The following is a 25,182-nucleotide window of genomic DNA, read 5'->3' on the forward strand; positions in this document are numbered from 1 at the left end:
TAGGGGCTTTTGCTATTCCTTTTAATGATGGCAAGATCAGGACAAATGTGCTCTTGTGATCTACTCTTGGTGCTTGAGAATATGGAACGTTTAAATTTTTATCTATTGTTAAGTCTCCACAAAACTGAACATGTTAACGTAGAAGTTAGCTCCTAATCTCTTTTAACTCTGTTGGCCCAGGATACTCATTAAAAGATGATCCTGTTACAAGAAAGATGAAAATGAAAAGAAATTTGAAAAATGAAATCACGAAACATAAGTGTAAAAATATCTTGTCCCTCACCAAACATTACTGCTTTTCCAGCGATTTGTATTTCAGGACTCCTGTCTATTTCAGAAGTGCTAAAAGCAATCACGAAATTTTAGGGGCATCCTATACTCTTAAAAATTGGTACAAGTACTTAGACTAACAAAGAGGGCAATGAATCAGGAGAGGTGCTGGTACCCAAGCATTTCCATCTTAATTTGACCAAGGACCAAAGCTGAGCATTTGACTTTGAACTTTCAGCGCATTTTAGTGGGAGAGGAAGAATATCTGCCATGTATCTAATATTTACATACCACTCTATATCTGGTATTCACATGAGGGAGGAGGCTGGTGACAGCAGCATGGCTGTGCCAGACTGACTGACAATTAGAGGAAAGACTGGATTCCTAAGCAGGTTGGAATTACGTACAGTTCAGCATACTTGGGCCTAAATGAGTGACTGTTTACTTGGAATCTCTGCAAGTCTTTTAATATGAAATCCTTAACATGTTGGCTGTTTGTGACTGAAATGGGCACTTTTAGTATTGATTTAACGGAAAGTCAGATCTTGAGATTTACATTTTTAGCTGTAACCTATTAGACAAATTATTATCTGGTTTAATTTAAATTGTATTTTAAAATACTATTGTAGTCTGCACAAAAGTCAGTTGTCAAGGTTTCCGTCATAGACAGTGTGAAAGGTCAGTTCATCCCAAATCCATTATAACCTCAGAGAGTTCCGTTACTATTTTCTATCTGGTCTCAGATGAGTCTCTAATGGCTCGCATGAGTTAATCCCATTTATATGATTTTGTGAAGTAGGATTGTCAAGTTACATGTTTTGAATTAGAAGAAAATTTCAAAGAATAAACTCCAAATATCAAACTCTTAACTATGAATAATGCCCAGCCAGCCAGAAAAGCACATTTTACCTTGCAATATGCTAGCAACCTGTTGATGGTTTAATTAAGCACCAGGAATACTGAAGAAAGAGATAGAGGATAAAGCAGTCCGGCATCTAGCAACTGTATTTTCTCCTCTGAATAAAATCTAAGGGCAGAAGGGATGCCCAGGACTTCAGTCAGTGACAGCTTGGGTTGTGTAATGGTCTGCCACCATGCTACCTGGATACAAAGGAGGAAACATCTATATTCGCTTTGGGCATTAAGCAAGATTTCCTTTCATTATTAGCACTTATGTTTTGGTAACCTTTATCATTCTTACCTGTTTTGGACTTCATAAATGAATGTTTTTATTTTTCCTTAAGTGAAATGTGATTTAAAGATGTATTACTAACATGGATGCATTCTGAGACTGTGATAATCCTTGAAGTGTGGAAACAAAACCATCCTTGCAGCCATCCTCCCATACACTGCACTAAGGGGTTCTTTATTTACCTAGCTTCACTAGATTGCTTGGGAGTTAGTAATGCCATGGCTAAGAAACGTCTGTCATGTGCATGTTGTTAACCAAGTAACTTCCCTGCCCTGCAGCAGCTTCATGGGAGAAGTGCCTAAACCCTGTAGGTTCCAGTCAGAAGTCATGGTCTGATTTTCAAAAATCCATTGTGGATTCTGCAATAACATTATTGGGACCTGAACCTTATCTGTACAGTCCAAACAAAAAGTCTAAGGGGTTCTGCAATTCAATCAGGGAATAGACCTTAAACAACAGAAATGACATTGCAGGTTATTCATGCTGACTGCATGACTGGACAGTCCTCTGAAGGGTACTTACAAATTTCTATTTTTGCGGGGGGGGGGGGGGGGGGGGGTTGAATGCTACAGTTTCGAATATCTCTTAAAAGCTGTGACCTGGAGTAGAGCTTTCTTGTGATCTTGAAACATGTTTTTCTGGTTCAAAGGCAGCAGCTTGTGTTGCTGAAAATTAAAGGATGTCCTAATGAAAAGCTCCTTAGTCACTTGCTCATGCGAAGAAGTACTGTTAGTTTTGGTAATTGTATCTCTTTTCTAAAAGAATTATGATACTGATAAAGATTTATCAATCACAAATAATGGAACATTTTACCTGTGCTGCAGCTCAGGAATGGCAGCAGAATTATTAGTTTCCATAGCAACACCATCTCCACTTTCCAAGGTCAAAAATTCCTCCCATCCAATCAGTGGAAAGCAAAGTGTGTCTTCCTGCGACTACCTTGATATCCTGTAAAAACAGTAAGAGATATTGGGTAATTAAAGTATAGATTCACAACAAATACCCCAGTTTTCCCTGTGTAAAGTCACGTTCAGCTGCACCATTGTTGAGTTAGACACTAGAGATGTAATAAATGGTCAAGACAGGGTCATTTCAATATAAAGATATTTACCAAATTAACAGAAAGCTTAAAATGTCGATGTAAGATATATGCAATATTTGAGACCCATTCATCCTCTGTGCGTGACATAGAGATTGCTGCCCGGGAGTGAGTTTTTCCAAGTGAGAAAGCAAAATCGCTGAACCGTTCACTGAACGTTGCTGGATTAGGAGAAAGGGTGTGGGCAAAAGTGTGCTAATCTTGCCTTCTAAATGTTAGTCATACTTTAGGATGTTTCTTTTCTTACACAGATTTGGCATCTGATCCCAGAAGGGATCCTTTGATGAATGTAAGTTAGGTAACAGAATCTGTAACTGATGCAGAATGAGCTCTCTCACAATTATGGAGAAGGCAATATAATGTCATACATGCACTATGTAAAAAACAAAAAACTTTTTTGTGTTAAGGTTCATTCCTAAGAAGTGAAACATGCACCTGTAAGGGTTTACATAACAATTTGCTCTAATTTCCTTTGACATTTCAGCCAACATATGATGAATTAAATCAGGAAAAAAAAATCTGTTTGGCCTTTACTCCTAAAGGGCAAACTAGTAATTCACTGTTGGGAATCAGTTCATAAAACAGCTGAAACTAGAAATCACTCAATAAAATGGGTTTACAGAATCATAAAATCATTCTAAACCTTCTAAGTGCTGAAAATTTTCTGCTGAGAAATTATGCTTATGATCCACATTCATGGATCCATATTCTCTTCTCACTTGCTTCATTTTTCATACTAGTGTGAAAAAATATCATACAGCCCTTACATTTGTTACTGGTATGAATTAGAGAAGCTTTTTACACAGTGAAGAAACTCAGTTCTTTTGGAAATCATTCCACTTCCGTAATGGATCAAGCTCTATTCATAAGTTTTTATAAACTTAGCCTAAAATTTGTAGTTGGTCTTGGGGGGGGGGGGGGGGGGGCATACGTATCAAGCTGCTGCACCTTTGCCAGTTGCCATTTCAGTTGGGGAATGCTCAAACATTGAGAAACTTCTGAATTTTCCAGAAAAGTAAGCTGAAAGAGGATTTACTTTTAATCTTTCTTAAAGGCCTACTTCACACACATCTGGGGTCTGCAAGAAGCACTTCAGTGTCATTTAAAAGTATAAATGGCTTGAGTTCTTTAGAACATATTTAGATAATTCTGTTGAAGTAGAACCACAGAAAATGGAGCTGGGTGGTACTTTTGTACCTTGAGCAATCCTGCCTCAGACAAGCTTAACTGCACCTGAAATGTGATCAACAGATACTTGTCTATCCTAAAGACTTACGGTGAAGTTTCCATAACTTCACCAGGAAACTTGTAACAATGCTGTCGGTTTAAAAGTTATTCCCAACATTGGATATAAATGCCTTTATTTGTCTCATCTCAGTGGACATTTCTTTCTATAACATTTGCGTATTTGAAGAATATTATCATATCTTATATTAGAGTAATCCTATTTTTTTCTCTTAAGTCAATTCTTAACATCTTATTCTTGTCTCTTCTGGATTCTTTCAAAATACTTGGCATTCATGAAGCACACTGCCCAAGTCTGAACATAATATTCCAGCTAAGGCCTTCCCAATGTAGAGTAGCTATTTGCTATTTACACATTTGCAAATGATGATTGTTATTTCTGTAGCTGTATTCAGTTCAGGATCCACTGTAATCCCTTCTTTAAACTGCCTGCTTATACTGAAGGTGTGCATCGATTATTTCTACTTGAGTGAAACTTTGTACTAGTCCTTATTGAATTACATCGTATTTATTTCTTAGTATTTCTCCTGTTTTCCCATATTTGTCTCAAAGCTATTATATATGTCTCTGATATTTAGGACAAAAAAAATCTTACCTTTTTTTCCTTGTCCTTCCTAAACAAGATGTACCCTTCCAGGTCAATAGTGCAATCATGTCAATTCTATCACTTGTTTCTGTTTGCCAGTTAAGTTAGGTTTTTAATTATTTACTAAGTTCTTATGTTAAATCTGCCTGTGTCTTATATCTATTTTTAGATTGGTAAGATTTCCATCATCTGGACCACTTCTGCTGTCTTGCTCCTCCTCTGACCTCTACTTTCCTTATGTCCCTGCCTTCCCCTGTCTCCCGGTTTGTTTCTGCCTGGATACATGACACTGCCCTTAAGTGTCCTTGCTTGCAGAAAAAAAGTAATGCCATATACCACAAACAACTGCTACCTCTCTTTATTTCTGTAGTGGCCAGGAACACCACAGGGTGAAGATGCGCAAAGCATCTTACTTTTCTAGAAGGAGAGTGATTCCCATTTGTTAACAAAACCAATTCTTGGGTGAGAATACTTGCTAGTTCGTATTGGTAGATATCAACCACTATTTGCTCTTTGGCTCATCGTGCTTCGCTTATGCTGTTGCATTCCTCCCGCGCTGCAGCAGAGCTGCATCACGCTTGGAGACCTCCACATTTGTAACAGCAGTCAATTTCTCGCATTCCTATGAGCTTCTCCTTATGCTTCCTTGGAGTTTCTATTTGCATGCGCCTCCTCTGCTGGACATTTTTCCTTGGTGGTTTTTCTTGATGTGGGCATGTAGGCCACATTTCCTAAAACAGGACTGGATTTGCAGAAGCAGAAGAACAGGTAAAGAAATAGCTAGCAGCAAAGATGTAATTGGTGAGAAAGCATTTCCCAGACATGGGAGTGCTGCCTATTCTGGTCCCACTTTCCTCAATGCTCTCTCAAAAATTTCCGGTTTCTGGTCGCTATGCATTTAGCAAGTGAGTTATTTTGTGCAGGGCAACCACAACCCTTTTTAAAGGTACAGCAGTCGTCAAAGGTGGTAATTATGGCTCAAAAGAAAAAGAATTTAAACCCTCCAAGGTTACTTGCTACAAGGTTACATGCGCTTTCTGGGGGAACATTCTGAACAATCACCAGTGAACCCAGTTAGCCAACCAAATCCATCCTCTTCCAAGGTACTTGCCCTTTGTTACAAGGACAAATCCTTCTGAAAAACTCCTCGTTTGCTGTTCTCCTCTCTGAGTCTTCTGAAACCAAGAAGCAAGTACATGTTGCTGCCAGTATTGAGAATGTAATTTTCAAAAATCTTATTCATATGGGTTATTGATTAATATCTTTAGAACTATAATTCTCCTGCTTTTAAGATTGCAAATTATGGGACATTATTGTAACTATGAACATACATATGTGTATATATGCATATATATATATATGTATGTATATTTCCTTTAAGTAACCCAACTGTTTTACTTACTTTACTCTGACAAGCACAAGGACCTCACTGGCAAGCAGGCACTTAATAATTTTTACAATGTCTTTCCAACAGCAGCTTCCATGGGATTATTTGCTGTCAAAATAAATCAAGAATAAATGAAAAAACTGAAATATTTATGACATAAGAAAAATCTGGTTCAGACTAGAAACCCCACACTGGCATTAAATCAAGAAATGTAACAAGATAAATTGTGCCATCATACTCTTTGTTTTCTGGATGTAACACTATCACTTATTATAATTGTTATGCCACAGTTTGAATAGTGGGTCTAGATAGATAGATGGAAAACAAAGCATGTTAAATATGATCATGGGGGAAACGTTACAATTTCCCCCAAAAATACTGATTGTATGTCCATTTGTCAACAGTATGTAATTCATACAAATATATTTCTTACAGAAGTAGTCAGGATCATTTTTTATTGTTTTCCCATTAGAGACAACAAATCAGTAGAAAAAGACTCAATCCTCAGATATTTGTTAGCTGTCACTTTTTCTTCTTATCTATGGTGGAGGAAGATATATATGTTCCTGGAACATCTGAATATGATGTCTGCAACATGTAGGTGCATATTTCAGAGTAATAGATGGAAATACTGTGGTGGAAAAAAGGTGGTTGAAATGAGAACAGGAGAAATACAGGTCAGTTATATATCTCTGAACACAGTGCAAAGCTAAGTTACTGTCTGACTGGTTCATGCTGGGCTTGTTTCCCATTGAAAACACTCTAGCTAGTACTATTGGAAACAACGGACACAAAAGCATTGTGTTCATCAAATCTTTCTTTCTGGGTATCTGAAATATGGAAAATTTCAGTCTGAATGTGGGATGTGAGTAGTTGCATTGACTTCATGGCTTTGCACCTAGCGCATAGAGGAGAAAGTCTTTTATTTTGTGTCCCCAAAGCTGGAAATTGTATTGCTGTTTTCTTGGCCTGAATGGAATTTAGAAGGAGATAAGGTATAGTTTTATTTATTCATTAAAATGATCTGACATACGTTTAATGCATTAACATAAGTGCCAATGTTTAGTCCATTATTTCATAGCTTGAGGTGAGGTTTAAAGTAATGACTAGACTTGAGGTTTTGAGATATATACTTTATTCTCCTGCTTATATTTTTTAAGTATCCCGTTCACGTGATCAAGTCTATGTACAAAGGAAGAAACGCACTTCTGGTGTCACACGAGTTTTCATGAAAATATGCAACATTTCACATTTCTGCCACAATTGTCTGTTAGTTTTGTAAAAGCAAAAAAGAGTCAGTTCAGGTAGCAAACTGACATCTTTCTGAGGTAAAGGTTGTCAGGCAAAGAAAATGATGAGATTTTGCTCTTAGCTAAATTCAAGCAAATTGACATTTTTACCCATGGCAAAATGTTGCCGTGTTTGCAGAAATAGTAACTTTCTGACCTGGTGAAAAAAACCAGTGTTTCACAACAGGGATTTGGACCAAATTCCACAGTGATGCTAACAAAGGAGTTTCACTGCAGTGTTGGTATATTGGTATAACTAATTGTGGAGAGAGATCTGTTGAATGCACGTAGGAGGAAAGGGATAAAAATGTGCAGATAAGAGGCTATAATCCAGGGAGTGCAATGCATAGCCTTTTCATTTTGCAGCCTCAGCTTTCCCTCCCTCCAACTTCCACACATCTATATTATCTTTTGAATTTGGCCTTAGATACTTTTGTATTCTTCATCTGCCAGGAAATAAGCTCACTCTGTCCCAGCTAGGCTTGCATTCTTGGCACACCATTGTTCCTGATCTCTATATTGTCTCCTGAGCACCTGATTTGAAGGCATCTAATGTGAATTTTCTCATGAATGCCAATGATATACGGCTACATTTTTCTTTTCAAACTTTTTATCCCTGAGGCACTTTCTGCACTCAAACTATTTTCCAGATATCCATAACCAACTAAATAGCAAATACTTGTAATACCAGAGCGGAAGTATAAGACAACAGTCTTCAGGCTCCAGCAAGATTTACCTATGTCGTTGTAGCATGTACTGTTTATTTAAAATTATTGAACCATATTTTGAAGGAAAATAGGTACACCATGTTATTTAACTAAGGTCTCTCCATACTAATCGCTCCTGTTTTCCTTTTGTCACAAAAGGAGTTGGATTGTCCTTGTGTTTTTCGTCCCTGACTATTTACTGCTCTTCCTAGGGAAACTGAAAACATTGCATCTTATCTACAAGTCAAACTCAGTATTTAAAGCCTTTGAGAGCTTTTAATCTTGGGTCCTCAAAACGTTTTCCTAACTTGTAACAGCTCACAGGGTTTCACATGACTTTGGAATTCATATACTGTGCAATGATGCAGGTGCTTTGTTCCTGAAGCACCCCTAATTAGGCACCTTACTAGCCTGTGAGCAGTAATTGGCCAGATTCTACCTTTGTATCTATGATGAGGCCTCACTTGACTCAGTTCCCCAAATGGATTCATCGGTATTGGCATAAGCACGTCCAAACGTCCTGACTGACTGACTAAATAAATGGCCCTCTGTGATGACTATGGATAAGGCAATAGCCTCAGGGTGAGCAAGCTGCCAAACAAATGGGATGCACTGTCCATTCTTCAGTTGAACCTATGTATCTTCTGATGATGAAGCAACCTTCTGACAATTCAACCATTTTTTAACATATGAATTCAAGATGCAACAGGATTTCTGTACTTTAAAAATATTTTTGATTTTTCATGTGGTTTTATTTTTATAGACAGCAACAATTAAAAAACTTTATACTGTCCTTGAATATTACTATTTTGAAATGTAACGTCCAAATGGAAGTATAAACTATTTGGATCTGCTTTGAAGCTGAAATACTTTTCTCCCAATAATGCACTGCAGAATGTACCTGTGTGCTTTGTATGCAGTTAGCGTCCCATTAGTATTATTGTAGTAACGCTCTGGGAAGATATTAGTGAGTAATACATCTTCACCAGAACATAATGGATAGATGCGCTAGTTTAATGCAACAGCACAAACACTTGTGTGGGCATTCGCAGTTGTAAGTAATTCTATCTCAGTAGGAAAGAGTCAATGCAAGTATTTGAAGTATTTAACCAAAACATGCAGACTGAAAGATGCAAACTCTAGTATGTTACATTGTTGACAAGTCAGCTTAAAATGTCTTTTAAGCAATGTCTTTTAAGTAAACTGCTTAAGTAGTAAGTTGTAATGAATATAATTGTGGTAACACAATTAAAACCCTTATGCTTAACCAAGCCTTATAACCAAGCCTTGGGAAAACACAGAAAGATACAGTTATTTCATAACAACCATGTTCTTTGAAGCAGATTTACTAGTACTTTTTTTTCGGTTTATACACAGTATACAATGTCAATAATCATTCTGAAAGCGCTGTCTCTTGGGCAAAATAAAAATGTGCTTCACATACTCAGATTTCAGTTTTACTAGTAGTGTTTCCTTGTAACTTAGGCGTTGTAGACACACTAGCTTTTTATATAGGCATGGGTATGTATATGGGTAGGTGTATGTATAGTTCGAACAAAGGTATAGTTCATTTCAGTCATCTCAGCTGTAGTCAGTTTTTGGAAATATAGAATTGTGGTACTATTTTTACTCTTTGTGGTGATATGTATAATAAATAAAGATGGAAATATCTCCCCTGTGGTGTAGTGGGATAAAATTGTCCCGGAAGCTCGTTTAGTTTTAAGAGTGATGAAGGCTTTTCTGCTCATAATTAACCCCTGGTTGGCCTGTTGGTCTTGCAGGTCTGGGATAGGCTGCATAATAACAGTCTGTGTTGAAAATGTTAGGGTGCCCTTGCCCAGGCAATATACAGTTAGGGAGCTTCAGGGAATGTCTTCGCAACTGCAGCCTTTCAAGAACAGTGCTGGGCAGTGTGTTCAATGACTTCAGCTATGGATTGGCTTCAGCCCAGACTTACCTACAAATACCTTTCAGAGAAATGACAAAATTAAAATATTCTACCAATTCAATTTGACACTGTCCGGAATGGTAAATGGTATTCAGAAGAAACTGCTTATTCCATCACATCACCAGATGTGCAGTCACTGAATTAATTACTAAAAAAATCTTAGTAATTTCTTCCTTATAATGTCTGGCTTTGTATAGGAACATATTTTGATTTGGGTCAATTGAAGACAATGCACGATTACAAAGTCAACCTGTCAACAAAGGATTACCTGTTGGAATTTCATTTATACGTAGGACTGTCCAAATTGAGGCTAACAAAAATATTTGCCACCTAATTAATTGAGGAACGTATTGTCTCTTAAAATATTCAATGAATTGTTAGGTTTTTTTAGTCACCCCATTTTACCCTATGCAACGTAAAACGTAACCATAGCAGTTGAAGAAGTTCAGAAATATGTCATGAACGTTAGTATGCATCACTGATATTCCTGGAGGCAGCAGCAAGAATCAGCATCCATTTACAGTGAAAAAGCTCCTCATCTTTAAGATCCTGAAATGTGATATCAAGAAACAGAGTTTCCTACCCTGCTACAAATGTACTTCAGTTCCATGTGTCTCAGTGTTCTCTGTTCCTAGCAAAAATGACCACTTTTGATTTTAGGAAAATGTTGATTTCTGCATTAAGTGCATACCTGGGATAAACATAAGTGCCTTTGACAGTGGAATGTTAGCCTGCAACTCTTTTCATAAACTAAGTGAGGCAAAAGTAGAGTGAGGCAAAGTGAAGTAATTATTTATCTTATCTTGTTTGATAGAAAGAAAAACTTCAGTCATAAAAGCTTCCTGGGGCAAAATGGATGACCATAAAGGAAGATTTGCAACAGTGACAGCAGCATTTAATGATGACTACCATGTTTCCAGCAACTGAGGGAAGGAAACACTAGTTCAAGCCTGTAAGTTTCTGTAGGCAATGTGTACAGTGGTTGACGAAAAGATTGTGTGCTATTGACCTCCCATCTCTTTGCATTTGCAGATACACAGGTCCTAGAGGCATGCTGGAAGGATCAACCTCACAGACAATTCTCTGTTTTGTTTCCCTTTAAGATTGCGGGGTAAGTCTTCCGTTGTATAATATGCAGCACATAGGAAGTTAGAAAAAGCAAAATATATTACATACATTACTAGCTTTGAAAACGTTTTGGAATCCTTGGTCCAGCCGTATGGCCCACCCACAACATAACTCCATACTGAATCAAGATCCAGGTATTCCCCAGCCTTCCACAGAAGGCTTTCATGGAAAGGAGATCTAGAAGCTTGGATTGACCTATGACCATGCCATGCTCCAACCATTCCCCATCTGGATGATTGGGTGACCTTCACCATGGTGGCAGGGCAAAAGATGCCAACTAACGCCCAACTTGTTCCAACACAATACTTAGGTCATCTAACTCATTTTTTCTGCCTGTCAGGACAGAACTGACAGACATCTTCCTCTTTTAGTTTCACTCTTTTCCATGACTCTGTATCAGCAGTAAGAGCATCATCTGCCACCAGAATGTTTATGGAGGAGAGCTAGAAATGATCCTTTTTATTAAAATTAAGCATTTAAATAATGCACTATATGCCAAAACAGCAATCTTTATCAAAGCTGTCTAAAATCCAAATTCTCACGTAGAATCTATGACTCAGAATACTTAATTAAACATGTGGCAGAAAAATGCTAACATCTGCTGCAACATGATGGCACCTTCACCTATGCACTAGATCTAACTTCATACAAAGACTTGGGTTGTGACTTCAAAATTCGTGAGTCATTCAGGGTAGTCTGTCCAGTGCCAGCTCCCTTTTTCCGTTAACTGACAGATCCGCAAGGGCCAAATATGAGAATTCGAATTCTTCAGCTAAAATAGGGCTGCTATCAGTTAATATTTATTTACATAGGAATGGAGACTCATATATCTGTATGAAATCTTTCCTGTAAGAGTTAACGAGATGGACACTTGAGCCTAATCTTCAGAGATTTCTGTGACCTGAAGAAGAGAAATGCTTGTCATGTGAATCAAAAGTTTAGTGGGTTTCATCATATAGATAATTTCCAACAGTTAGAAGATTCTGTACTAATCACTCAATGCAGTCTATAGTAACAAACAACAAGACGTGTAGAACAGGTCTAGTAAAAAGACTCAAAAGGTAGCTTCCCTGGTATGAGTGTAAGTATGAATCAATTTTCAATTCAGTACATTAAGAAATACATTTTCTGGAGAGATTTGAAAGCGTTAAACTTAACAAAATTGAAAGGGTAACTTATAAACTAATTGCCATGTTCTTTTAAAATGTTCACAGATTCATTCCTTACCCCAAAGGCTAAGACTGAAGAGCGTACATTCCCTTCACACATAACAGGTTTAATATCTACTTAATATCTACGAGTGAAAACTTAAGAACTCTAGAAAATAGCCTTCCAAATATTATCAGTGTAATAAAGATAAAAAACTTGATTCAGTTCCAGTTGCAGTTAGTTGCAAAATTCGCGTTTACTTCAGTAATACAGGATCAAAATTAGAATGTCATCAAAAGATAGTGAGCAAATTTCTTCAAGGATGGGGATATTAATAAAGAAATTGCTGATAAACCTTTATAATGATATCTTGAAGACTTTGCCTTTTCCAAAGTCTCATGCAAAGGTTGTTTCAATAAGAGCCATATATCTCATGAACACTTTAATTTGTGCCGCCGGAAAGTCTGCTATTCAGTGTTTTCCTTTTAATCTTTTGCTTGCTTTATGTTACATATCCCAGATCTTTTATTAAAATTCATATTAAAGCTATTGTAATATCTTTATGGTACTCTCCTTTTAAACAAGTAATATCCTTTAGTAACAAAGCTCTTAATCCTGCATTCCTTGCGTAAGCATACCTCTGATTGGCTGCCATGGAAGGGATGAGAGGGCATGGAGTGACAGATGCAATCTCAGGTCACCTCCTGAGATTATACCCTCCATCATGGGTATAATACTCCAGTCAAGGTCAAACTGCCACGTTACTCAGAAGCATAATAATGATCCTCTGTTTGTCCTCCTCAGCAAGAGACACCTAACAGCTGCCTTTACCTTGTATCCATTCATTGAGATAATGGCTGAAGGGATTTCCCTGCAATAGCTCACAAATTCCATTTTCATGAGTATGCAGCAGGAATTCACCATGTACTGAGAGTCCCTCTTTTTATTGTTCTTGGCTTCTTGATGTATTATATGTATTTACTGGCATAGAATTTCATTTGCACTTTATTGCTCTAACATCTTTCTCTTTCTCGTTTCATTGTTGCTCGCTGTTTGTTACTCCACTGAATTATAGCTAGCCAACTTCGAATGCTGGGCTCCACAAACACTGTGCAGGCACCAAACACTAGTCAGGGCAACACCTGTCTAGCACCTTCTCCTACTTAAAAAAATAATGTTAAGAACAGTTTAAAGTAACTGTTTTTCATATCCTGTGTTCTGGAGGAGAAAGGGGAGGAATAACGCGCTTTGCCTACAAAGTGTGTCAGGCCCAAGGTATGAAAAAAAGCAGGACATGAACTGTGCTATGAGTGGTATTGAGTGGGTATTGACACTTGGAAATATGACACTTGGAATTATGGGTTGGGTAGGATGTCCTCTGTCTGTTCCCCTGACTCTCTTACAAGACTATTTGAGTTCTTTCCCCCTTCAACAAATAATGCTGGGACTTTCTATCAGAAAAAAGGTAGGAGGTTTTCCAGATTGAACAAAAAGTTTTCACGGAGCAAAGTTGTAGGATAAAGAGGAAGAGAGCCTAGACTTTGCAGAAACATGTGTTCGAGCACTTTTTTCTGTTTTGTTGAAGGGCATTAATCGATTTACTTGTAATCTTCTCTTCACTTGGGCAAGTGATACAATCTCCCTCTCCCAGGAAGGATAAGACTAAAGAAACTCCAGTGTTATGACGACAGGGATTTCATAAGAGAGAGCTTGCAACCAGCTTTCCTGAAGCATTGCACTGGGCCAAGATGCCCACATTTACCCCCTTCTGTTTGCAAAATGCATTTAAACTCATCTGAAACAGTTTCAGCCAGGAACAGTGGCAACAAAACATTTAACATATTCTGCTGGAATCTAGCAACAGTTTTGGTCCCTTGAACTACCTCTTTATGTATGTAAGTGTGTGTGTATGTGTGTATGTATATATATCTGTATATCTGTATGTATGTATGTATGCCTGAAAAACAACCTACCCTGAAAAAAAAAGAAATTCAGCTTGATCTACTAGTATTTAACATCGTACTTACTGTACGATGTACTAGAATGATGAGTGTCTTGTGCCCACTAGGATATTACAGCAAGATATAATGCCAGTTGTCCTGTAAAGATCAAACTCCAAACCGTACAGGACCTCCCTCTTCCCCTTGGATTGTGATTTAACCTTGGAAGTGTATAATCTGCAGAGGAGCTACTACAGCCATGTGGGATGAGAAAAGTATGCATGAGCCAAAGAAGTAATGCAGGCTGGTTTTGCTGGACCCCAGTCTCAGGGCGAGCACCCTTGGGGATTCCCCAGCAGCTAATGAGGTGTGATTGTAGGCTGCTGTCTTTCCTTCTAAGAGGGTGGAGGGTAGGAGAAGGAAGAGGAGAGGAGAGCTCTTTCCTCCTCAGAAAACTTATTTTCACAAAACTTACTATCCTGGAGAACTGGGCCCCTCTATGAAATTCTTCTGAAATTGCTGCTGGCAGCAGAAAGACACTCACGCACACAATCTGGGTGATCATCTAAGCCTTCTTCCCTTAAGAAATAAGTCTACGAGCAAAATGTCTAAGAGAAAAAGGGCTTAAGGCACATTTGGCATGTTTCCCAGTGGCTGTCCCGAGTGACTTTTACTTTATGACAGTCAAATTTGTAAATGAGATTCTCTTTTTAAACTTTCTTCCAAAAGTGAATGTATAGTTCAGCAAAACATCAGTGAGTTCAGTCCTTTTTGAAGTGTTGGAGAAGTGCTCTTTTGAACGAAGGTCTTAGAGAAATGTCTTCAAAAGGGGAATAGTGAGTCTGCCTGCCACTTCTGCATCATGAATTCATGCATCAGAATTAGTATTTGTAAATAAAAAAAAAAAAGTGAAAGCAAAGCTAATTATAGAAAAGAACCTGGGAATATGCCAAATTCTTAACAACTGGTATTCAGCCTGGCAGAAGGTATTAACAGCACCATGAATGTAAATTATTAGCCTTGAATTTCTCCAAAGAGCTGTCAGGGAATCCTTAGATTTTGTAATAGCCATATATTGCTTCGTAGCAATAAATAAGGAGGCTAGGTCTACTTCTCTGCTGACCCTCGAGGACACAAATACCAATAGGTTAGGTGAATTTGAACTGGCCAGCAGTGAGACTATGTTGAATGCTATGTTGAATATAAATACAAACCAGGCAGGACTATAGTGCCAGGGTGACTTTAAGGTTAGTTGAACTGTACCTGTGTGTTATTTTTGCCTAAGATGAATTCTGCGATCATTTTATTTGCATGCATGTGTGTCAGGAGGGAAACGTAATTTTAGGGCTTACTGTGTAACAAGTAAATGATTCAGTGTGAAATGATGATCTTTATCAATCCGTTCTTCCTTAGTGATACTATTTCTGTTTATTGTCATTTAAAATCTCTTTGATAACCAAAAACAGAAGCAAAGAATCAGTAGATTTCTATGTAAGATTGAACTTAATTCTATGTGGTCTGTATATTTTAAGATCTAGAGCAGTGAATATACAAGTAGAATAATCAATCCAGCAATCAGAGAGAGTGATTATATTAGTGTGCAGACAGAGATCAAGGTGATGTAGAGACAGGAACATCTGTATAAATTACTTACCTATTCTGCTCGAACAAGTGATCTGGATGTTGATGGAATCCAGAAAAAAAAAAAAAAAGGAGAGAGAAATCCTTTAGACAAAAGCCAGGGAGAAAAGTGCTGGAGTTCCTAATGGCCTCGCCAAATCTATAGAAAAGTACCTTTTCTATAGAAGGTTTTCTGTTGCTATAATAAGGGAGAGGAGTAGAAGACTCTAGGGTTGACAGAATGATTATGGACTGAATAACCAGGGGAAAAACACCTCATTACACTAGGCAGAGTTAAAGGATTCTGCTGCTTGTTCCTGTAATGTTTGCAGACTGCTTGGAGCTTAGTTCTTCTGGCATAAGGTGCGACAGTTTGTATGAGAGTTTGGAGTTGCTGCTGTGAATGGAAGAAACTAAGTAGACTGCTGCTCTGTGCAAAGTTCTGTGTCAAAGGGAATGGATATTGGTTGACCAGTGGCATGGACAACATGTCAGAGCCAACAAGCTGTCAAGGAAGAAAGGTATTTGATATGCTACGGAATGTGTAGGATCAGACTATGACTTCTCTTTGTCTCCATGTTCAGTCCTAAAAAGAATTATCCATGCCAGCTCTTCTCATGCAGACCATGTGTGGTCTTTGCAAAAGCTGATCAGGAAAGCAGTCTGTCAGAGAACAACCTCTGAGTATTTTCTCCTTCTGTGGAAAGGCAGAGATGAAAGGAGCTCACAACCCTGTTCTCATTTGCAGTACAAACACATGGCACTGACTGGGCTTTCAAGCGATAGCACGGTCCAAGCAGAATTACCAGACAGAACTGCTCGAAAACTAATTTGTCTTTGCGCCTGTGAGACAAGGAGCAGTGTGTAAAGGACGATGCCTACCTGAAGGCTGGGATACCTACCAGCCCAAGCTGTACAGGAGGAAGAGTGAGGGTTTTGAAATCAGCTAATGCTTCCCTGCCCAACTGGGTTGGAACTGAGTGAACAGAAGGTCTACTATTCTCAATTAAGGCTTTGAGGATGAATTATTTATTAGTATTTAATAAAATATAAATAGCTTTGTCTTTCTTAAACAGCTTGCCATGCATCAGACATTTAATAATGTTTTGGATTTTAGATGATTACCATGTTTCAAAGCATAGTAAAGCTTACAGAGGTACAAAACTTCCTTTTCTATTTAAATTGGTAATTTGTAAAGAAAAGACAGGCTTATGAGCATATTAGTGAACATATACAGAAAAGCACATGTTAATGTGATCTAAATAGAGGCACAAGGTTAGAAGCTTCTCTTACTGCAAAGGAACATTCAGCACGTTTAAAATAAGACTAATCACTTTTCTTTATTCCTACAATTGCATATGTCTTTCTTTTTCCTTAGAATTCTGTAGACGCATTCTTTCAAAGTCGCTTCAGAGTCAGTTCACATCACATAGACCAATTGTATCATGATGCTTAAAAATTATGATGTAATTCTAGGCCTAAGATTAATTGATATTTGTTTGTTTCTTAATAAATGTCTCTTGCAATCCATCCTATTTTCTAGGCCTCATGTATGAGTTTTTTGCTCATTCAGAAGGCAGACTTTATTTAGTGTCACCAAGCAGTAGAAGAAAGAGAAAGAAACATTAATACATGTTATTACATTAATTACCACTGGACTCCCATTTTGCACGTAGCACATTATTTGTTAAAAATAGATTCTATTTCTTGATAATTATGCTGCACTAAGAACAAGTCACGCATGCAAGTATCAATACATTTGTATCTGCTGGATATGCAGCAGACAATTTATATAGATTCAGAGTATGTTAAAAAGACAAAATGTTAGCCTGAATAGTCATCACTATTTATGAATGTTTTCTTTTCCTGGATACACTAAAGAGATTTGAACTTGAGCTTGCTATTCTGGAGGTGTTCTTATGTTTTGACAGGTAAACAGGGTTGGATACTCCAGTGGTATAAACAGAAATAGCTTTGAGCTTTATGGATCCATGCTAATTTACACCAGTCAGGAGTCAAGACCAAAGAGATTTGGAAGAAAAAGCCTTTAAATTTATCTGCGGTTAGATAATAATGATTTTACTTAGGATCTCTTAATATGTAGAGAGATAATGTTTAGAATAACTTTAGCCTTAATGTATGCACGTATTTAAAATGTATCAATTCTAAAAATGTACTATTCTAAAATGTGAATGTCTGTGAAAACTACCTGTATCAAAACCTGGCCATGACTAGATATAAATATGTAGGAAATGATTTTCACTGGTATTGCATTTTTTTTCTAGTGGCAAAACCTCCATTTCATTTCCACTTTGTTTTCTCATCTATTAGGCTATATATTGAAAACTAATGCGGCTTTAACCTGTTTTCTTGTAACATCAATGCTCTGAGAAGCCTCTTATATAACGTTCTCTTCAGCACTTTCATTTAGACTCTTTTTTACACGCTAAAATATGTTTTTTGAATCACAGAGAATAGTGGAGGAGAAATTGCACAGTGCCAAAGGATCTGTTACAGCACAAAAACAGAAAAGTGAATTAAACACATAGCTGTCTTACTCAAGGCCATTTTGAGGAAAATTTATTTTGCAAAACACTTATGCAAACGATTCTATGGATTAAGTACCCCAAAATATAACTAGGTTCTGGGGAACTGTATGCAACCCTCAACACAGAGTTGTTCTGAGCATCTGTATAAGCTATAACAGCACTCAGAAATTAACTAGCATCTTATTAACATACTGAAGAAATCCTGAAGTTTTGGTTATTACAGTAGTAGTGTCAATTAAAGGATGATGGCCAAAATTCAGTCTACATAATTAGCTATTAACTATTCCTCTTTTGTTCTCCTGCCCTATATTTTCTGTCCTAAACAGTTGCTGCATTTTTAATCCATTCATGTCTGTATTTCCATAGTGGTGAAAGAAGTTAAAGGTTCAAGGCCAGATTTTCTTCCAAGGTTTATCTGACCGATACCAGCCTCACAGCTTCATTTTTCAAAGAGGAACAGGAATTCTTACTGATGTGAATCATGAAATTCAGTTGATAGTGCTGGGATTTTGGTTTTTTTTTCCTCAGGTGGATTATGTTCATGTAAGGAGAATGGAGTATTGCAGTCAAAATCCTCCATATAGGTCTAAATCAAGATCAATGTTTCCCTTTTGACAACGATATAGAAAGCACCTACTTTCTTTCTGATCTCATACCTGCATCAAACTGTTTGTTTTTTATAAACTATTCCTATTGTTGTTTTAACAGACTTTAAGAATATCAAAATCAGTCTTCTAATAATAAAAGGGATATATCCTTATCCCAAATCAGAACCAAGTTTTGCTGGTTGGGTTTACTCCTAAAGCATGTGATTTCCCCAGACCTCTCAGAAAGGTTGCCCGTTGTTTTAAGCCACAACAATTGCAAATGTGTACAGAACAAGAAACAAACATTCTGTCTCAATATATCCTTGAGTACTTTTCTTAATAGTAATGATATTGACATTTTTCACATCAAAAAAATAAAAAAAGGCAACAGCCAAAATTTTCCCTACATTTAGTAAATGTGCTCAAAGGCAAATTATCTGCAAAAACGAAGGCTGGCTATTATTACTGCTAATGTATCTGGCCAGAGGACATCAGGAGGAACACAAAGGACTTGTTTAAGGAAGTCACTGAATTTAAGGGTCTTTTTAGACTGTAAGCTCTCTGCTTCAGCGTCTGTATGCTGCTAAGTTTGTAGGAGGGTTAGTCTTTACTTGGCAGTAGAGGCTACTAATGAGTATATTTTTGGGTGGTCATTTGCATTCTGTGCTGTAGTTGCAGGATCACTCTCGCATTAAATGTAAAGCCTGTCTTTAGATGTTTTGCGGAGCAGGGACTATTTATTAGAAGATTCTTCATTTGAAAGAACAGTTTGATTGGTGAATCTGAACAGTCCAAATCCCATGGTCATACTACCCTCTTCTCATTTGGTGAGTATTTCCATGGAGCGGGGATCCAAAACCCAATAACAAGGAAGTCTTCATTTGCAATCTTTCTGCATCCTTTTCCTGAGACTGTACCAGTTCTATCACGTTTAAGATTGATTCTGATGGGTTTGGCCTGGCACGAACATTTGTCCCAGTAACAGCCTACTAGCCTACCAACACGCTAGTTTTTTCTTTGCCATTCGAAGATATGGATGATTGTATGGAACTAGTATACTGTAAAAGAGCCAAAAAGGCCAAAATCCTATGCTTTTTGAAACCTATCTAACCCTTCCAGTGATTCTACAAAAATTATTGTAAGGGTATCACTTGCAGTTTTGTATACCTGTTAAGCTGTTTCATCAATAAGTTTCTATGCGTTTACTTGGAATTCCATTTATAAAACCTCACAATAGAGTTCAGTCTCTAATGGGTTTAAATGCACTTCCTGTTTTGAAGAAGAGACATTGAGAAGGATCTTGAAGTGACGTGTCTGCAGTTTTGTATGCTAATCATACTTTCACTAGAGTTATGTTCTTAATAATGCAGATTGTTTCCTCGGATCCTGTAGCTCTTCCCCAACTTCTTGTCATCCATATATTTGATTGCGCTCATAAATTGCTTGTAGGAACTAATAACTTCTGCTGATGTTACAGTGCATGTCACTCCAATCGTTAACTCAGCCTCTCTCACAGCCCAGGATTTTCTCTAGCAGCATATGTTATAGGTTTAGCAAGAGTTTAGGGGACTGAATAGAGATGCTGAGAAGAAGATGATGGAACTGCATTTCATTCTTGAAAACATCCATTTGCTGATGATGATCTAAATAATGAACTATTTTTCTTGACATACAAAACAATAGTGTTACTACATAGTCACACAAATCAAATTTTCCACCAGTTCTAGGCTAAGAGCAACAAATAGATTGATTATATTCCTCTTTTGGTCTGTACCTCCTTGAAAAAAACTATCATTTATTAGAGGAAATAACAAGTGCTAGGTCTGAAGGGATCCACTGTCTTTAGCTTTTATTTCCGTAAATAAACACATTTTCATCAGGGTGCAAGATCATCAACATGTATTTCAATATGTGTATACATCAGAATATATCAACCACAATTACATTATGTGGAGGGTAAATCCCACAGTAATTAATGTAGGTAATAAATACCATAGAAGGTCTGATTCAGCCTTATGAAAGTCAAGGAAACATATTTCACTGACTTCAGTAAGATTTGGAAAGTAAGCTTTCTAAAGATCAGGGTCTTCCCTTAACTTATGATACAATCACATATTGCAGTAAATATGCTTATACTCCATCTGTATATCTGTAGGCCAGTACCCTCATACTTCAAGCAGGACCTACAGAATAAAAGCTGATTTTATGCTTCTGTGTCTATCTCAAAAAAAAAAAAAGTTACATAGGATAGGATAGGATAGGATGGGATAGAAGGGAAAAGAGAATGGGGAAAAGGAAAGAAGTCTCAGTTATTCCACAGTGCTACTCCTTTTCTTTGGAATTACACTGGCAAATAAAAAGTGTGTACAGGTCAATGTATGTTTCAAAAAGAAATTTTATATTAGAAAAAGAATATCCTAATACTAAGTACAATACATTACAGTGTATTTCACAGGTACTGAAGGTATCATTCTTTTTGGAGAGATTTCCAACCCTCTCACCCTCTTGACCCAAATCACAAAAGTTATGATCTATATTTCACTACCCTTTGCATTCCTGTGCAGATGTACTGAGGAAGTGAGGGCTGCCTACCCTTTCTCGTATCAGTCCTACCCGGCAGCAAGTAACTACTAGAAAATAAACATAATGTACATAAATACATTTCTCAATTACATTCATATTCTCTAATATGTGATGCAAGGATGAGAAAGCCCCTTGCATGAGGTTTACAACCTCATAAATTTTCTTCAGTTACTGCTCAGAGCATCTCCTCTTATCCACTTCAGAATCCATGTGGCCAGCCTGTGCAACTACAAGCAAAAGACTGCGATAATACAAGTAAAAGTTGTCCCCTGAAGAAAATTTCAGGCACTTTGGGTCTGTTTATTTTGGTCTCATTAGGCTGCCACAACGTGATAAATGATTTAGGGTAAGGATAATTTAGTTCATGGCACAATAGGTGTGAAAGAGTATTCCTTCATATGCCCTTCCCATAAAATTGGCCTTAAAAAAGTAAAGTCTTTATGTCTCAATAAACACAAGCCGCATAAGTATTGTGTAACAAATGATATATTGGATAACAATCTATAAAATTTTATTGGGTTATGAGGTTTCCATTGATTTGAATTTTACCCAAAAGCAAAGCATTACTTTTTCTCTGAAACACTAAAATAAAAACAGAAATCTCCATTGTGGTCTTTTAAAAGTATTGCCATCAGAAACAGCTCTCAACAATGCAATCAAACTCCTAGAAACAGACTAGAGTTCGCCTTGTCTCCTTCTTGTGCATGATTGAGAAAACTCTGCAAATCAGTTCAAGCGGGGATTTCAGCACTGAGATACACCACAAAGCTCACCAGCAGCTTCTGACACCGGATGTAATTGCAATACAATTCTATAATGGTCCATTGCCACGTTTCCATTGCGAGATGTTAGTGGTTTACTATGATTGGTAGAGCTGAGGGAAACTGTGGAAGAAAAGTCAGTTCATGCTGTTCATTTTGCCCAATTACCTGTTTTCTGAAATCCAGAGTTTGCACAGTTTTGAGGAAGACAAAGTCTTTGGTGAAACTGGAAAGCCCTCTTCACTTGAATATTCGAACTTAAAAATCCACATGAGAGGATATCGAGGAGACAATAGTTTAAATCAAACCACTTTTAATGCTCTTTGGGAACAAGGAAGAAACAAGGGGACCAAGAATTTTATCTAGCGCTGTCCAGTGACTGACCATGGTAATCATTTTGTGAAGTCAAACCTGGAATGGTTTAATGCTTTCTCAAGGTCAAATCTGGACACACTGACACTTACGTATATGAATGTACTACAGTGCTTTACTCCCAGTCAAGACAAGCAAGCTTTTCCCTGTCTCCAAAAAAAGTTACCGTAACTTTCACAATAAGGAGAGATATAATATTTGTTCACAGAGCTGCTGAGACCCAGAGGAGCCTCGTATGGGTTTGTGGGAAAAGATAAGTTTTTATTTTGGATACAGAGCGTGTTTCACTAAGGTCAACACACTTTTCCAGTGGTGGCCAAAAACTGACAGCAAGTTAGACATATATATTCAATTACAGCAGTGAAAGCTAAAGAGAAAAAATTGCAAAGTATATCTTTGCAACATCGGAAATAAGGCTGACAGAGATACTGAGAGATTATCTGATGACTTTATCTGCCCCAACACAAAACCTGTTTTTACAGGCATCACATCAGTCTCTCAGAAGTTATGCTAATTTCGTGATAGATCTTCAAGAATGATCTGTTCAAGATTGGCCTTTGCTCATTGTTTCTCTTGCCCACCTCATGACCATATCAGACATGGGCATTAGTATGGTCTCCAGCCATTCCCTGCCACAGCCAGGACCTCAGGTACACCTGTCCTGTGAAGCAATAGCCCACTTTTCCAGCAGCTTGTTAAAACAAAACCTACGGTGGTCTCCAGAAGTGTTCCCTGAAGAGTTTGTTACTGGGACGCATTTCCCGGAGGCCAGCATCTCCTACTGCCTCTTTCATGCCCTATGCCCTTGCTTTATGCCAGTACACTCCTTGTGAGCAGCCTGTCCTGCAGACAGTGAGAGGCTTAGGAGTGGGCATAGCTTTAAGCATTATGGGTAGCACCTGTGACTTTGGAGCAGTTGCTCATCAGCTTACATAGGTGATTCCTGGATCAGTGCTGAAATGGTTAGTAATTTTCTGCAGTTTAGCCCTGGTAGGATTTAGCTGCTAATGGATTGTTTGTGCAAGGGCCTTTCTTCTTTTTGAATCTCTCCCAATCTCCATTCTGAGACTCCCTTATCCAACTTTTTATGCCTCCCCTTGATCTCTACGGATATTTAGAAGTCTTAGATAGAGGTATGAATTTTCTTTTTTAAAAAATCAGGAGCATATGGGTGGAAGATTATATGGTAGAAGGGCTTTGTTCAGAGGCTGTTGATTGGATGTGTAGTAATGTTTTTGTGTTTGGCTGAGTCTTGGTATTTTTGTAACTAGATGGACTGTAGGTGCATGTTACTTACATAGATGCGAAGTAAAAGCTACTGATCCTTAAACTAGGGAGGTGAAGCACAAACAAATCTGTTCGTGCAGGTATTAATTACTATTATTATATCCAGCAGAGGGCAATAGTGCCTGTGCATTTGAGCCAGTTCATTACTTTACACACCTTTTGGTAGATGAGACTAGGGCACCAGTATTTTATAAGTATTATTTCAATGATTTATGCTACATGGCAGAATGTGGCCTATCAATTAAGAACGCCTTCACTGCAATCATATTCATACTGTCCATTTGTTATGTTCATCAGGCGGCAGACTCTGTGATCCACTGTGTGATCACCCACTTTAATTAGTGTCTGTGAATGTATTCTGATAAATTACAGAATTGGATACCATATTACTCATAATAAATGAAACGGTACAAATGTTGCGACAGGCGATAGCACATTTTTAATAAGGTATGCAACCATTAAAGTTAACACAAAAAGGGGCCACTAAACTATGTAAAAAACAACCGGTAAAAAAAAAGTTAAAAATACAGTTAAAGCTATAGTTGTCAACCACGCATGACAGACTGAAAAATATACTCATTCTGCGTAAGTCTGTGAGGATTTTGTGCTGGACACTTTACATGGCCTTGTTATTAGATGTCAGATCTTTCCACATCTGCGTTCTTTTTTGGAGCAAGTGGTATAAAAGCAAGTTCCCCGTGCTGATGGTACCTCTGATACCAGAGCTATTTCGGGCTCTCCAGCTGCTGCGCTGTTCCAGGCACTGCCGTGTTGGGACAAGCACCGAAGCTTGGCCAAGGTGTTCTGGAAGCTCAGTAACTCAATTTTCTCAGTAAGATTTGCAGAGAGATTTGGGTGATTTGCCGCAGCAGGTTTCCAGCAGTCACCTCTGCTGCATCAGAGGAAGGGATAAAAGTCAGCAGGCAATTTGCTTTCTTCACTGTTGACACAGCTATTGGAACAATGATTGTTGTCATTTTTGGTCTATCGCTATTAGCACTAGACACTGAGGAAATGACACTGGGAAGTCTGAGCTTATAGTCTGGCACATTCAAGGTCCTAGGTCATTCCAAGTGATGGCCACTGCCATTACTGTTTTTCCAGGAGTGGTGTAAATTTTAGCTATTATACTAATTACTGTGCCTGGCACTGTTAACTATGTATGGTGGCAAAGGCAAGGCAAAGAAAAGTTACAAGAGATGGCCCTAAGATGGTCTCAGACTAATACTACTGCCATAATCAGACCCCAGGGATTTAGATTAAAAGTTTTGCTGTCCTCTGAATGACCTTTAAAATTCTCCACTTATCATGCATTCCCACATTCAGTTGAAATATCAGCTTTAGTTGCCCAGTTAAGAAAAAAATCCTACATGCTGCTGATGAGGAAGTCAGTTCTTGAAATGAAATTCACCAGTTTGTAAAGTAAAAACAAACACTGTATTTACAATCTGTGTAGAGGAGCTTTAGACATCTCCATGGACAG

At 37.8% G+C, this 25,182-nt stretch overlaps 1 protein-coding gene across 5 annotated transcripts in view; it reads right to left on the reverse strand.

The window, feature by feature from the left end:
* Positions 1–25,182, reverse strand: part of CNTN6 (contactin 6) — a 166,244-nt gene that overhangs the window by 129,621 nt on the left and 11,441 nt on the right. For 4 of the 5 annotated variants that reach the window (XM_009689048.2, XM_009689047.2, XM_009689046.2 and 1 more), the window contains exon 2: positions 2,276–2,410. In XM_009689048.2, coding sequence (XP_009687343.2) covers positions 2,276–2,330 — 55 coding nt within the window. In that variant the 5' untranslated portion in view covers positions 2,331–2,410. Of the gene's footprint in view, positions 1–2,275; positions 2,411–5,794; positions 5,888–25,182 lie in introns of all 5 variants that reach the window. The other variant, XM_009689045.2, reaches the window with a different exon arrangement.

This window comes from Struthio camelus, chromosome 14, assembly GCF_040807025.1.
Source record: "Struthio camelus isolate bStrCam1 chromosome 14, bStrCam1.hap1, whole genome shotgun sequence".
In the NCBI taxonomy this organism is placed as follows: domain Eukaryota; kingdom Metazoa; phylum Chordata; class Aves; order Struthioniformes; family Struthionidae; genus Struthio; species Struthio camelus.